The following is a 15,334-nucleotide window of genomic DNA, read 5'->3' on the forward strand; positions in this document are numbered from 1 at the left end:
CTGTATGACCCGGGAATTCAAACACTTCGAGGAATGTGTTGCAGACTGTTTGGGGAGCTAATGCTGAAATACAAAGAGGCCCCAACCTGCCCAACGCTGAGCACCAACGCTCCCACTGAATCCAAGAGAAACACTTCTCATACAGCAGAAGATGCTCAGCTGCTCACAAAATGAGGTTAGCTTTGAGGAAAAAAGCCATAAGCAAAGGATCCATCCAAAGCCCACTGCAACTACTGTAAGGATTGCTACTGCCACGAGTAGGACTTCAGGGGAACTTACACATTCAAATGTTGTCACTGCTTTTCTGTATGACAGATCATGATCAACATAGCCCAGAGAGCTGTATCTTAGTGGGGTGACTCACCTGCCTCCTCATTGACTGAGCACAGCATCACTTCACACTACCAAGGAGAATGCAGAAAAAGCTATTTAAAACGATACCCCTCCATGCTCACTTGTTAAGCTGCTAGAAGCACCAATAGAGATGGCAATGACAGAAAGTGCCAAGGACGGACTAACTGCTACTATTTCCTTTGTTATACAAAAGACTGTAGGCTATTTTCCCCTTTTTCATTTTTAATATAGTGATGCAATTGCAACATGGCTCATCCTTTGGAGAAAATGAAGATTGCTCAATCAATCTCTGTACTTGAGAATATTAAAATCTAGCACAGCATAGCAGAAGTACACGAGGAATTTCTCAGCCCTTTTCTAGAAGGGCTAGCAAGGAGAAATCACCTGCTCCCCACAGCCAAATACCTTGAATTCAGTCAGACCTAATTACCCATTTCCCATGAAGCAGAGCAGCTTGTTTTGTGGCCCCATTAAGTTCTGGCTGAGGACAAACCACTCTCACTGAAGCCCTTGACCCTGAAGATTCAGAAGATGACACTCTGAGGTGGAAAGACCCACCTACACCTCACATAATGGGGTCCACAGCCACGTGGCTGAGAGTAGAGAGATTGCAAGGGGTGGGACAGTCCAAGCAGGAAAAGTCTCTGGACTTTCTCTGACTTTTTTTTTAAACATCTTTAAAGTGATCTGAGAGCCCTAATTTCCATTTGCATCCAGTAATGACTTCCTGTCCTCCGCCACTCCAGAAGTCAATGCTACTCTGTCCAAGACAAACCATCCTCCTGAGATAGGAAAAGGCTCCTGCCTCAAGTGAATAACATCCAGCCCCCTCCTACTTTCCCAGCAGAGCTTCCCCCTCTTTTTTCCCACTATGCCAGCATTTCCCACACAACGCAAATCCACACTGGAATCCTTCACGCAGCAGGGAGCCAATTCTCACACCACGAAATGCCAAATCCCCCAGAACACGTAAAACAAACGCGCTGCAGTTCGCATCCTGAGCTTGTTGAAAAGCAGAAATGGGCCTAATACTTTGTTTCTCATCTGCTGGCTTCTCTCTGAGACAGCGTTTCAAGACAAACAGGTTGAGCGTGGGTACGACGTGGAAGTGGTTTTGGTGAGGTTTTGTACAACCTAGTTCCCACCGCCGCGCACAGAGCATCCGAGTGCCCTCTGCTTCAGAGGTGGCTGCTGGCGGTGTGGGCGGCTCGGACAGGAGATGGGGATCTCAGCTGTGCTGACTGGGCTTCCGAGAAGCAGCTCACTGCTTCCATTACCCCACAGCTTACTGTGCTTCCAGCAACAGAGACAGAGCATCACCTGTCACCGCACCCGTGTCAATGGAGCTCTGAATGTGCTGCCACAGGAAACTGCAAAATTACCCTTCCTAAAATGGACAGTGCTTACAGTGCAGTTTGGAGAAGGAAAAAAAAACCCACCAGCACAGCTATTGGCTCTCGCTCTGCTCACCTATTGCTGTACGCAGGGCATTTACATCTACAGCACAACAAGGAACAGATGTTGGGTGATTGAAAAACTTGAGCCTTCCATTGTTTTATTGACTTGTCACCACAGAGAAATTTGCTTTAATTTACTTAAAAAGTAAATGACTTGATCTTCATAAAACTGGTGGCAAGTCACAGTTCTTAATGAGGACATTAAGCAAGGATTCTGTTTAACAACCAGAGGCACCAATTCCAAATGCAGAGCCGATCTGAACAAGGCACATCTATCTTCCCTTTTGGAACGTGGTGGTTGTGGGGGGGAGGGGGAGAAGCCTGTGAGCCCTTGAAAACCTGTGCAAAAGCTTTAGTCTTCCCTCCCTCCCCATCTTCATAATACTTGATGGTATCAGATGATACCAACTAAACTCCTTTTTTCCCCCCCCTTTGAGCCCTACTGGGTACAAGACAGATTGCTGTGCAAGTCAAGGAAAGATGACACAATTAAAAAGAAAATACCAGGAGTCCAGCAACTTAAAATCAAGCAGCAATACCCAATTTTTTTGAAATAAGCTACCAGCTAGTACCAGTCCTAGCTGTGAGCCTTGGATTCGTTCTGAGTCTGAATTGAGTTCCCCAGACATCTATCCCAATGCCAGCATTGCCAGCCCAATTCAAGCTCTAAGAACCAACAGAGGACACCATCTCATTTGGGTACTGGAATATAGAAGAGGTCTTCCAATCACCTCATCACCACCACATGAGATCACTTTCCACCATTACCAACAGGAATACATCCAATTACACAAGAAACATCACCTGCAGCTTCTGGAAAGAAATGGACACCCACACATCAGGGCGCAAGCACTTTCCTTCCACCACCGCCTCCAAAGGTTGGGTGTTTCCAGGAGAGCAACCCTTGCTACAGCATTCAGGCTGGATGTACGTGCACTGCTTGTGGCACAGAGGTACAACACATTTTCACATGCATTCACAGAGAGAAGGAATGAGAAAGAAAGAAACAACTAAGTTCAGTGTCCAACTGATGGAGCCAGAGCAGTGGGTAATGCCTAATGGGCACAAGAACCTTCCCAAATACAGAGCTCACTCTGGCTCCTGGTTCAGAGCATTAATAGCACTAAAGCTGGAGCACCAATTTCTCTGGGATTCAGAGAAAACAACTCTAATTAGTCCAAAGGACTCCTTCCTGCAGCTCCCTGTTAGTCCCTTGCCCAGGCACAGACAAGCCCTCAACCAGTAGCCTGAGACAAGCTGAGCCTGAGGTCTTAACAGCTGCAAATACAATGCAGTTAATTTAATTGGGTTGTCCATCCTTGATATTTGAAAAGTGCCTTTTAAACGTTACAACTTCTTCTTTAAACAACTGAGTTATTATTTTCTCCTGAACTACATTTTCATTTTAATGCTGACGTTCAGTTTCTATTGCAAACCAGTCAAGAGAAAACTCTCCCAATAATATACCACCCTCTTGAACAACTGCTTTCCTTGTGGTGCAGTTTCAAACAGATAGAATGATAACAGCCAAAATAAATTTTATCCCAGAAAACTAGAAGTTAAGCTTAACTTATAAAGCCTTTTTAAGGGAGGCAAAATCTTGCCAGCCTTATCACCGTGACAGTCACAGTTGTTTAGATTTATTATGCAATGGTAATCACATTATACAATAAATTTGCTATAGTAATGCATTAATCACTTTGTAAAGAAAAATGAACTACTTAAGGGAAGACAATACATTTTTTTTTCCTCTCTTCTTCCCCATAGCATTAACAGGTCTTTAATTCCATCCTTTAGAAACAGAAACATATTTCCTTTTCTGCTGCTACATCTCTGATTTGAGCCAATGGCTCAGCAAGGTCGCTATCATTTTACTTTCATTTCCCAACGAAAACTCTCTTTAGAGCTTCAAAACGCTTGGGCTAAACTCTCTACTTATTAGTTGCTCTGTCTGATTCAACATACACTTTCAACACGTACATTTTTGATTGAAATGACATCTTCATTGGGATTCACAGAAGAAACATCCCTTTAGAATACCTTCTTGCAAATAAATACATTTGCTTTGCTCCAGGAGACCTCCCCAGCAGCCCCTGCACAAGTGCCCAAGAGACAATGAGAAAAGCAAAACTAGCAGGCTCTGATTCCCCTCATTTTTCCAAGGAGCAAAGTGAACATTCATCAATTGGGCCTTACCATCACTCCCAACTTTTAAAATAAAAAGTGCCTTCAAACCTACCACAAAGCCCACGTCCGTGCAGACAGATGAAAAATCCTCTTCAGCCCACCACCGTCGGCTGCATTCTGAGAGAACTTCCCTCTGCCACAAAGAAGGAACCAAACCCACCCAGCTGAGCTGGAGCAGCTTTTGAGATGCTAGAGCTGATTGCACACACCTGAGTTGCTAATGCAATCAAGGAAACTCATTATGTGATCTCCACGGAGCACCTGGGGGGACGTACCCAAGTTGTTACCTGCAACTGTGAAACTACCATCACCCCTTCCTTTTTTATATATACAACTACAAAAGTTCATCGTATTATTTACCATTTTTTAAAGCAAGCTTCCTGGTACCTGTCAGCAAATTCTGGCTGTACACTGCACTACAGAACTCCTGGTACTGGACTAAACTCACGGGGAGCAGCAGTTAATGCACGCCTCTACAGAATGCTCCCTAACTCTCTGTCCCATGGAAGAAAAATCATCAGTGTGAGAATTAAATTATTCCCCTTTCAGATGTTGTAAAGCCTCCAGGCAGCATTCTAACAGTCCTTTTCAGCACAGGTAAATTGAATCCCAGCAAGTTTACTGTATGCGGGCTCTTCAGAGGAGATATTAAATAGCAAAGTCATGACTGTAACCTATGAAAAAAAGCCTGAAAAGCACGGCGTTGTTTAGTCTAGAGGAGAGGAGGCTGCAGCAAGCCATAACAACAGCCTTCAAATATGCAAAGGGTCAGTGTGAAGAGGAGAGGCGTACGTTGTGCATGGTGACTGGGACACAGCGTGAGGGACCCGCAAGGCTCCTCTGCTTGGACCAGGGGAAAGGGCTTGGAGCATCTACGGTGGCCAAGGTCTGTGCAGGAGCCTCTGGGGGGGCTTCAGCTCGCTGGGGGGGGCCTTCAAAGCCAGGCTATGCAAATATCTGTCAGGGATAACGCAATCTGTCTGACCTGGGGACGGATTACATCGCCTCTCGAGATTTCTTGCAGCCCTGCTTCGCTTATGATTTTATACAGCAGAGCCCCAAGGGTAATTTTCCCCACTGCCCGAGATATTCACTTATCTGTTCAGAGCCGGAGCATTATCTCTGCCCGTTTACTTGATCTGGGTTGTGCTCATGTGAACAAAAAGGACGGTGTCTGCAGGCAACATGCAGCCCTGCCGTTACAGCCGTGATCTTACGCTGATCAGTACGTGGATGGCATGGCGGTCAGCGTGAGAACGCAAGGATTTGGATCAAAGTTTGAGGATTGCTTTGTGTTAAAAAAAAAAAAAGAAAGAAAAAAAAAGAAAAAAAGTGTATAATTCTAAAATTTGGAGTGTATTTTCCTGGCATTTTCATGGGTATAGGATCGCAGAATGGCTTGGGTTGGAAGGGACCCCAAAGATCCTCTAGTTCCAACCCCCTGCTGTAGGTATGTGGCTTTCTGCTGTGTGATATAAGCAGGGCCACGACTCCCCATCAAGCACCCAATGCACCCACCAGCACCTGGTTTGCTAAGTGAGGAAGGAGAAGCTATGGGGAGAAGTTAAATCTTGCTGGAATTAAATCTTGCTGGAATTAAATTGATTTTTAAATCGTGTAAAGCTTCAGTAACTGCAAAACTGTCCCTTTTAGGAAAAAAGAAACAACAACTAATATTCCTTCTGCTTTAGATTCTTCAGATTTGATGACTATCAAACTTCTTCTTTTGTAGCAATGCATTACACAGAGCCTTTCAGTGCCTTCTCCCCCAGAACTGGGGTATTTATTCCATAAATTAAATTAGCTTTCTTGATTACAAGTTGGGAAATGTACAAGTATCTAATAAATCAGAAGAAACGCTTAACCAGGTCGTACATCAATAAATATTCCTCACACTTAATCTGAAAGCCATTAGGTAGTTGGGGTGGTGACTGATTTAACACCAGCCATTCAGTTTACCTGTGATGCCACATTATTTAAACTCAAGACTTTATACGAAGTACAATCCAGATTAAAACTTTTGTTTGGAATTAATTGCAAAACTTGAAGGATTTTTCCTTTTCTTTTTAAAAAAGAAAGAAAAAAGATTTAATTAAAAACACAAGATGAAATAAATATTTTAGGCAACCAGCAACAAAATGGGAAAATACCATGTGTTTGGAGTTTTAGTGCCCTCTGAGTGCTGGAATTTATTTGCAGCAAGCAGAAAATAGACAGCAAGCATAAAAATTCAGCAGATTCCCGCTAGTAAAATTATTTATCAAGCTAACAAGGGAGGAACCCTTCTAGTAGCAACAAGCCAGCAAGGAAAAGACGTGCCTTTATATTTTACCTTTGGGTTAGCACACCAGTAAAAATGCCAACTGACAAGCACTTCACATAAACATTTCTTTCTAAATGAGCTGCCTTGTTAGAAAAAAGTCTAAGCAAAGGAGTGCTACAGTCAACAGACAGAAAAACCCGGGATGAATACTGCATCGCTGCATAGGGCAGAAAAATATAAATAAAGACATAAAAATAACGTGGATGCATAAATGACTTTAATAAATTAACACTTCATTTTGCATTTAAAATAACTGCTCGGGCTATAAATCTATCTTAGCTTCAATTCCACCCAGAAAGAATGCATCCCAGTTATCTGTTATTTAGCTCTTACCCCCAGAACTGTAGGTGTACACATACATACAGACATGTGTTTGCTGTGCTGTGCAACTCAAGCCCCATTGCAATATTTACCGTATCTTTCTTTTACAACCGAAACCCCGACGTCAGCTTTACAGTTCAGTTTAACGATACCAAACTCTGATTATAAATTATAAGCGGCTTTATTGCAGCCAGAAGAGGGGGAAAGTGGGAGACCCTCGATTTCCTGATCCCAATTAAATTATAAAGAAATGGGAAAGTGACACACATTCTGCAAAGAGCGGAGCTCCGAGGAGAGCTGCAAATTGCTCCTGTCGGCTGCGCGGAGGGCCGTCCCCTCCGAGCACTGCTTTGCTGGGCTGAACATTTGACAGTTGTCAGCAAGCTTTAGAATAAAACCAAACTAAACAAAAGAAAACAACAACAACGCAAATCCCAAGGATCTCTCGTAACCATTATTATTCCATCGCAGAAAAAAAAATATATATAGCTTGTGGGAGGGTAGGGGGGCAAAATCAGACTCAGCGTTTTGTCCGATGCCGTAACGCAGGAAGTCAAACCTGCAGCAGTTGTTGACAAAGAGAAAGCAGAAAGGAAAGTTTTACATTATGCTGAGTGGCAGAAGGGATGCCCGGCTTGGGCAGCACTTCTGACCGATCCCCGATGGTTTTCCGGCCACAGTCCTGAGCTAGATCCTGCATGGCTCACTCTGAATGAGAAAGATAGAGGAAAGGTGGAAGAAATCAAGAAAAATATATATATATTTTTTTTTTTAATTAAAAAAAAAAAGAAAAAGAAAGAAAAACGAGAGTTTCTATTTGTGCTTTTCTCCCCCTCCAAGCCAGGCATTCTTCTCGCCTCTGCAGCAGCCCACAGTGCAGGGAGGGAATGCAGCATCTCCCACTCCCAGCTGCGCCGCTGCCCAGCGCATTGCTGGGGTTGGGGGAGAGCCCGGCTCCCAGCACCACCCAAGGGCCCGATCCGGCATTCTTCTCACACCCAAAGATTCCTGCAAAAACAATGGGAGTTTTGGGTGTGCGAGAAACGGCGAAGCGAGCTGACATTTGTTAACTGCTGATGGATTGCATTAATATGAATATTTGTCTGTAGGGGACAAACACTTTTGAGAAGCGAGCGCAACATTATGGGCGAAACATCAGCAATAATAACCAAAAAGGGTAGAAGGAAACATCGCTGATGTAAACCATGAAATAAATAATATATGTCAACCTTTATGTTTCTTGCCTTTGATCTGAGAACAGCTGACATTAAGTCCAGGAACTGATACCTTTTTAGCTTAGAAGACACAGGATGTCAAGTTAGGTTTTTTAGCGCAAGGCCAACATGTGAAAACAAAGCTAAAAGAGTTGAAGAAATGAGTACAACAGAAAACAGAGATTATCTCATGTCATTGGAAAGAAAATGCTGGGCGTTTCCATAGAAGCTGAGTGGTTAATGCAGTGCTGACTTCGCTACCCCGTTCTCTCCTTATTAGAGTTATAATTTGGGTCTGAGTGAAAAGGAAATAGATCCTGAGCACGGAGAGAGAGCACTGCCGACAGAGCCGACGCAGAATGAGGTCTACAGCATGCACGTGTGTACGGCGCTGACCTCCATCCCCTCCATCATCTACATCCCTGACATTGCCGACATCCTCTACATTACCAACATCCCCTACATTACCTACATCCCCTACATCACCTACAAGACCTACGATGCCTACAACACCTACATCTTCCACATAACTTACATCCCCTACATCACCTACAACACCTACAATGCCTACAACGCCTACGTCACCTACAATACCTATATCTCTTTACATACCTTACATCCCCTACAACACCTACAACACCTACATCACCTACAATACCTATATCTCCTACATACCTTACATCCCCTATGTCACCTACATCACCTACGACCCCTGCATCCCTTACATCCCCTATGTCTCTCGCTCTCTAATCCCTGCCTCTCTCTTCCTTCACCTCCACCTTAGCTGTTTGGAGGTGAACGCAAAGCCCCATGAGCAGGTGTAGCTTTGAACCTCCCCCAGCTCCTGCCCAGGTGGTGCAGCAGCAATCTGAGGCAGCCCCATGCTGTGCAGGAGGGCTGCTCTTGCCTTCAACCAAGCAAACCTGGCCATTGCTTCTTGTCTGACTGCTGCCCTCGCCGCAGCATCCCACTGCCAGCATCCCACGCCAGGGGTATATTGGTGGTGCTGCACGGAGTGCAGAGCAAATGTGCTTTATTTAGCCCGGGCCTTAATCCCGGTGACTTCATTTGCACAGAGAAGGGCTGGGGAGCACAGATCTGGGGTGTCAATAAGGCAGTACAATATCTCTGCACAACGTGAAGCCAGCTATTTAATTACCTATCACTACTAACAAAAGCTCTCTTTATTTTGATTAACTTTGGGAGAACGAGGTTCCCCATCACCAGAGTATGTTTAAATAATTACACTGTGCCGACTAACACGCCTGCAAACAAAAAAAGACGGGGAGCAGGGAGAGGGGAAAGAAAGAGAAGACATAAACTCAGCCTCGCTTCCCAATTTAAACTACGAATGACCCCGGGGTCAATTTTTCAGAGTATCTCAGATCAATTCAATTCTCACCTCCGCTGCCTACCTGCTAGCAAATGAACTTACTGTGCCTTCCAATAGGCAGAAACGACTAAAAGGAAATCGCATTTAGCTGCATCTGAATAACCATGGTTATTAGGCGATGCATGCAGAGGAAAAAATACCATTCCCCTTCTCCTTCTCCTCCTCTGGTTGTCATTCTCAACTCACTGGTGATTAAGATGTAGGATGCTCTCGCAGATTGTTAATTAGGTATTAATATCTGCAAGGGGCCACAGCAAGCTCCTACACCTGAGGTCATTTCTCAGAAGTCAGGCTGTCTCCAGTGACAGTACCTGCAATTCCCAGAGCTAGTTTGATACCCACTCAACAGCTGGAGCCAGCACTTCTTTCATGTCTGGTTTCATTTCCTATCTGAAATTATATGAGTGCTAATATCTTTATTATCTTTCCTGTAGGAGCACAGTGCTCGAGCATGGCACAGCGTGTCGTTCAGAGCCTTTCTTATTTATTTGTCTTTTTTTTTCCCCCCCTTATGCTGTTTTTTGAACATTTTCAGCAAAAGTCTCTGCGGTTAGCAAATTTACAGCTGAAGACTCCATTGCAGATTGGAGGCGGGGGGGGGGGGGGCAGAAAGTAGGAGGGAAAGTAATAATCTGGGGACAAAAGAAAGGAAAAGCTGCACCACTGCTGAATAATAATGGCTTGAACCTTGGGAAATAAATGAGGAGTTACAAGGGCAATGTGACCTCCGGACGTTGTGCAGGTGCACAGCTCTTTAAGGAGCAAGCACTGAGGATGCATACTTGGTGTTTGAGGGGAGAGGCACACCACTGAACCAGCATTTGCTCCTGTTCTGCCTGAACCAAACTCCAAATCAGGGTAAAACCTAAGTTACATCACACTCAGCAAACCACCTGCTCCGTGCAGAGGTTTCTCACAGCAACGCCAACCCCAAACCCTACAGACAGACTTGTGAATTCAGCCCTCCCTCGGGCAAGAGCAGAGTGGGCAACACAGAAAGCCTCCACCAGCACAGAGCTACTTGTTGGCCCCATTAATTATCCAGGTTTATAACTGTGTAAACTGAGACATAAAGAGATCAACGGCAAGAGACCTTTAGAAGACACCTCAGATAACAAGTTTAAAGTGCTGCCAGATTTTGCTGAAGCTAGAATCAAAGAATTGGGTCAAAGTCTCACGAGTGAGTCAGGCTGCAGCTCCTGCTTTCTACTCTTTCTAACCATCAGGAATATATATGTGGAAGACCGAGAAGTCATTTTACACATGGGACGTTACATGGGTACTTTTCCTGTCTCCTCAATCTCCTGTATTTTGGTACAGCGTGAATCATTTCGTTAGCAGCACAAATTAGAGAATCCAAAAGAGATGTTTTAAATATATAAGTAAGAAGTTAAAATCCTCTATTAGAATTAAACAAAAGCAAAAGCCACATTGCTAGGAAAAAAAAAAAACAAGCATTTGGTTCTTCTACTTATGTAAAGTGACTGTAAATTGTACAAAATACATGGTAAAGAGAGAAAGAAGGGAGATAGGTAACTATTCATTTCTGAGCAAAAATAACAGATTGCATCCCATTTGAAAGAAAAGATTCGCATTTAGACTTAATATAGCACATCTGCTTGAAAAGTACATACAAGGCTCCCATTGACTGCCATGGGAAACTTGCCAATAATATTTTGTGGAAGTTATCTAGATATCAGCTTCGAAAAATAAAGCCGTTTTAAAGGGAGGGCTAATTCAAGAATGGGAAGTTAAAAATAACTCACTCATACCCAAAGAAATTGGGCTGTTTTTACAGTTCTTAGCTTTCATTTGCAATTTTATCAGATATATAGCCTTAGAATAAAACTTAGCTGAGGAGGACTCGCTGCAGGGAAGTCAGGCAGTTTGACATCGTGGGCCATGAGAGGAACACAAATAACAGTCAGATTTGGTCGTACGTCAACAATACACTCAAAAAGCCATGAGAGCACAGAAGGTTTTTCACCGAACACAAATCTCTTTAAAAAATGCATGTGCGAACGCAGGAATAGCAGTGAAAAGTAAGTAAATGTACACGTTAGGATTGCCATGATTTCCCCGGTGGGAAAGGTCTTAGAGGTAAACTGAAAAGAGGAATAGCAAATGTATTTCTGCTCTTTGCTGTTCCTTACTCTCTCCTTAGTTTTAAGGCTCATCCAGATAAGGAATTATGTGGTAAGATACAACGCAGTGCTGCCCATTCCCAGGGCAACACTCCTGCTCCAGAGCAAAAGTGGATTTTCCTGCCTAGTTCATTCTGAAAGCAGCTTAAACTACGCTGCAGGGGGAGTGAGAAAGAGGGAGAATCCATTTTTCATCCCAAATTGGAACATCCATGCAGGGAATTCATGGCACCGCTACTGCTGGACGAATTCAGATCTTGCTTTTTACTAGCACGGTTCTCCCCACGGATATTCATGTGGTGGAAATCTGGGCCCCGTGAATTCAGTGGGGTTTCACCAAAGCTGTGGTGAGGCCAGGAGCCCACCCAGGGCCTGTCCTCCCACCTGGGATGGAGACAGGGAGCAGTTCAGGTCCCTTCCCTTAGAGCATGGCCAACGCCCTTCAGAGTCCATAGCTTTGTCTTAAGTTTGAAACATTAAAAGTTATTCACAGTGATGAAAACCACCAACCTTGGAAGTCCTGCACAGGGCTTTCCTTTGAAAGCAACACTTGCTTTATGAAATATCGCTCACAGCAATCCCATTGGCAGGACGTTGCTGCCATTGACCCCAGAGGGACAGCAAGGTGAGAACGTCTTAACCCTCCAGTCCATTTGTTAAAGGAATCACCTTGAAATACTAAAAGTGAGCCAGAAGTAACATGATTCCTTAAAGGAGTCAAGTTAGTAGGTTAGACCACAGAGACCACTGTCCACTACTGGAGATTTACAGCCTGAAATCCCCTTACCCAAAGCACCTGCATGAATACCAAGTGAGAACAGCTCCAGAGAGCACGGAGGGCTGGAGTCCTCATTTCTGAGCTTATTATTCCTAATATCACAGAGACACTTCCCTGAATTGTCCTTCTCCCTTCCAAATTCCCCATCTGACCAGATGTCTCTCTCTTTCTTGCTTTCACCTGTCAATCACGCTCGCAGCTGAAATTTGATTTCTCTCCCAACAGTAACCTTAGATGAAATATTACCATAGGGGTCAGAACTGCCTGAACCTCGCCATAAAAGTTCGTTAACTCTTCCGAGACCCAACAGCAATTCGCTTAAAAGGAAGGGATTTTGCTGCTGTGTTTTCCTATTGTAAGTGACAGTGTCGCCACAATGAATCGGAAGGAAGGAGTGAGGAACTGTCCCAGAGAGCAGCAAGCCAAGTCCTGAGATCAGCACGGGGAAGGAGCCTTTGGTTTTCCTTTAGTACAACAAGAATTTGTATTGCTGATATGATTTACAGAACTTGTGTATATAAATTAGAGGAGCCAGGAGAGGTTTCCTCTCGGATTATTAGAACTGCAGCCCTTAGCCTAGAAAGAAGGTAAGGGAACATGAGCTGCACCTTCACAATGAAATACCTCCTTGGAAGCCCACCCCTGAAGGACCCCAAAAAGCCCCTAGGGCTCCAGTGCACCTGATACCTCTTTCTCATTGTTTTTTTTAATTAATTACATGATCTAATCAAATATTGCTTTATAACAGCACGCTGTGTTTGATCAAAGTGTGGCAGACCACGTTCTTAACTAAAACAGGAGGTTTCATAACACAACACACACCGGAGCCTCTGTCATTGCAGCCCTGCAGCTCATTGAAGCCACTTAGTATTTTTTTACAGTTGAGGTCAATAAAAATCAAATTTCTAAGGGAAAAATAAATAAATAAATAAATAAACAAACAAACTATGTGTGCCTGTTTGAACCTAGCAGGGGAAGGAGCTGAACGCTTAATCCCCACGTTCTCCTTACACCGTATTTTGTAGTCAGTGAGAGACTGAAGTTCCACGAGGAAAGCAGCGCTGATTTAGACCCTATTGTGAACTGGGAGCACAGATGCTGCCTAACACACACAGCCTCATGACTTCCACCCAGAGCAGAGGGACATCTTCAGGAGACCCATCCTTAATCCCTGCAGCTGATGCCTGAACGCCAGCATTCAAAGGGAAAGAAAGAAAACGTTTGCAGAGGATTATAGATGAGCGGTGGGACACGGGACGGCTGACAGAAGGGCAAAGCCCAGCGCTGTGGGTTGCTCTGTGCACCTGAAGTCAGCCTCACCCCACAGAGCGCATCCCCACCGGGCAATGGGAAGCCCAGCACCCTCCCCAGATAGGTAAAGTGCAAAGGAAATTGGGAACATACCTTTTGTTCTGACCTCAGGTAACGGGGATTTTCACATCACCGTTGTAGAAGATTCTCTCGGGTACCTAATTTAGTAAATACATTAAAAGATGCCGTTATTAAAAGGAATTCTTAGCGTTGTAAAACATGTCTGTTGTGCCACTATTGTACAAATAGGGCCTCTTATATTCAACTCCTGTATTTAACTCAGACAGTCGCTTCTGCTGCTTGTTAACTGTAAGAAGAAGAAAATTAACACAGCTTAAAGCAAAACATTCCTTGCACATCTGGCCTCTCCTGTGCACGAATAGCGGAAGAACCGAGAAGTTACCTTAAAAACATCTCTTGGCCTCGCCGGTGAGCACTGCCTCCTATGACCTGAAAGCACGCCGCTTTCGGCATCGTTCTCTGAATGGTTATTATCAGCTGTGCTAATGTCATTGGCAAAATAAGAATCCGTTTGTGTACACATTCCCTTATTTCCCAGACAGTAGGTCGGTAACAAAAGCAGAGCTGTCACTGCTCCCGCGGTTGCTCGCGCTGTACCAATTCCTACTGTCAACATATATTTAAAATCCAATTTAAATAAAGAAAAAACAATTCAACACACACGGAGCGAATCTTCGCACGCTAAATGAGGTCAGGCAGCGGGCCGATCTGCCTTTCCCAAACACGGGAATTCTGTGTCCCTTTGGTTAACTTGTTCTCCCTGCTCCTACAGACACACGCGCATCCATTTCCCATAGACAGCTCCAGCTCCGTCCCGGTGGTGTCACAGCACCCGGTGGAGGGGACCGCCCGCTCCCCCAGGGGCATCGATCCATTAGCAGCTCTGCTGAACTATCAGCTTATTAATAAGGAAAGAGTCTCAGGAAGCGAGACAGCGCTACAGCAGCCGGAGACACGGAGCAGATTGGTTAATTCCAGAGGGCTGATAACTGCCCTTTATTTCATCTGGCTGAGCCGGGGTGAGAGCTACACTGGAATACGTTTTCTGCTCCACGCGATGTTGTTTTAAAAGGATTTCACAATGAAGGGAGCTGAAAGACTGCGCGCAGTCTGGAGACCGTATCTGGTGTGACATGAATATAGTTTTTTAAACAGATTTAATCTTACGATATTCCCTCCTCTACAATGACTTTGCAGGAGGAAACCCTACGGAAAGGAAAATCTGTTCATCCCACTCTGCAAACACTGAATCGCGCTGCAGACGGCACATCTCTTCCTACATATCAAATGGCTTTCATCGGCGACTCTGGAAATACTTATGTTTTAGGGGAGGGAGGAAGGGAGGGAGGAAGAAAAAAGGGAGAAAAAAAATGTAAAGACCCTAGGTCTTATTTGGTTCACTTCGGGGCTCATTTTCATCGCCTCTAACGTCTCAGTGCAACAGCCCCAAGAGCCTGGGAGAGCTAAAACTAATTCTTTCCCCATCCCTGTCAGCTCCCAAGGCTTTGGCAAAGCATTTTTGTTTTAAAATTGGAGAAGTGGGGTTCAGGCTGCAGGAAAGGGAATGTGCCTGCTTGCTGTTAGAGAGGGCTTTAAGCTTAATCACATACACACTCTGTCATATATCCACATAGATTTGGGAAACTCGGCCTTGGAAAGCTCTGTTCTCCGCCGTACTTCAGATTCCTTAAAAGTCATGAAATGTAAATCCTGCCCCCCACCCTCCTCGGTCCCTGCAGGGATCTCAGGGCCTGATCCAAAATGCCATTAAAAAGATTCCCTTTGATTTCTGGGGGGGTTTAGATTGGACTCTGTGTGAGCACAGGTGAAA

At 44.5% G+C, this 15,334-nt stretch overlaps 1 protein-coding gene across 8 annotated transcripts in view; it reads right to left on the reverse strand.

Moving 5' to 3' along the window:
• The window catches only part of MAF (MAF bZIP transcription factor), a 160,029-nt gene that overhangs the window by 135,518 nt on the left and 9,177 nt on the right, over positions 1–15,334 (reverse strand). For all 8 annotated transcript variants that reach the window (XR_005862881.2, XR_005862880.2, XR_005862878.2 and 5 more), the window contains 1 exon segment: positions 13,576–13,640. Coding sequence is in view for 2 of the 8 variants with exons in the window: in NM_001044671.1 (NP_001038136.1) it covers positions 13,607–13,640 (34 nt within the window). In the remaining 6 variants the exon portion in view is untranslated.

This window comes from Gallus gallus, chromosome 11 (assembly GCF_016699485.2).
Source record: "Gallus gallus isolate bGalGal1 chromosome 11, bGalGal1.mat.broiler.GRCg7b, whole genome shotgun sequence".
Classification (NCBI taxonomy): domain Eukaryota; kingdom Metazoa; phylum Chordata; class Aves; order Galliformes; family Phasianidae; genus Gallus; species Gallus gallus.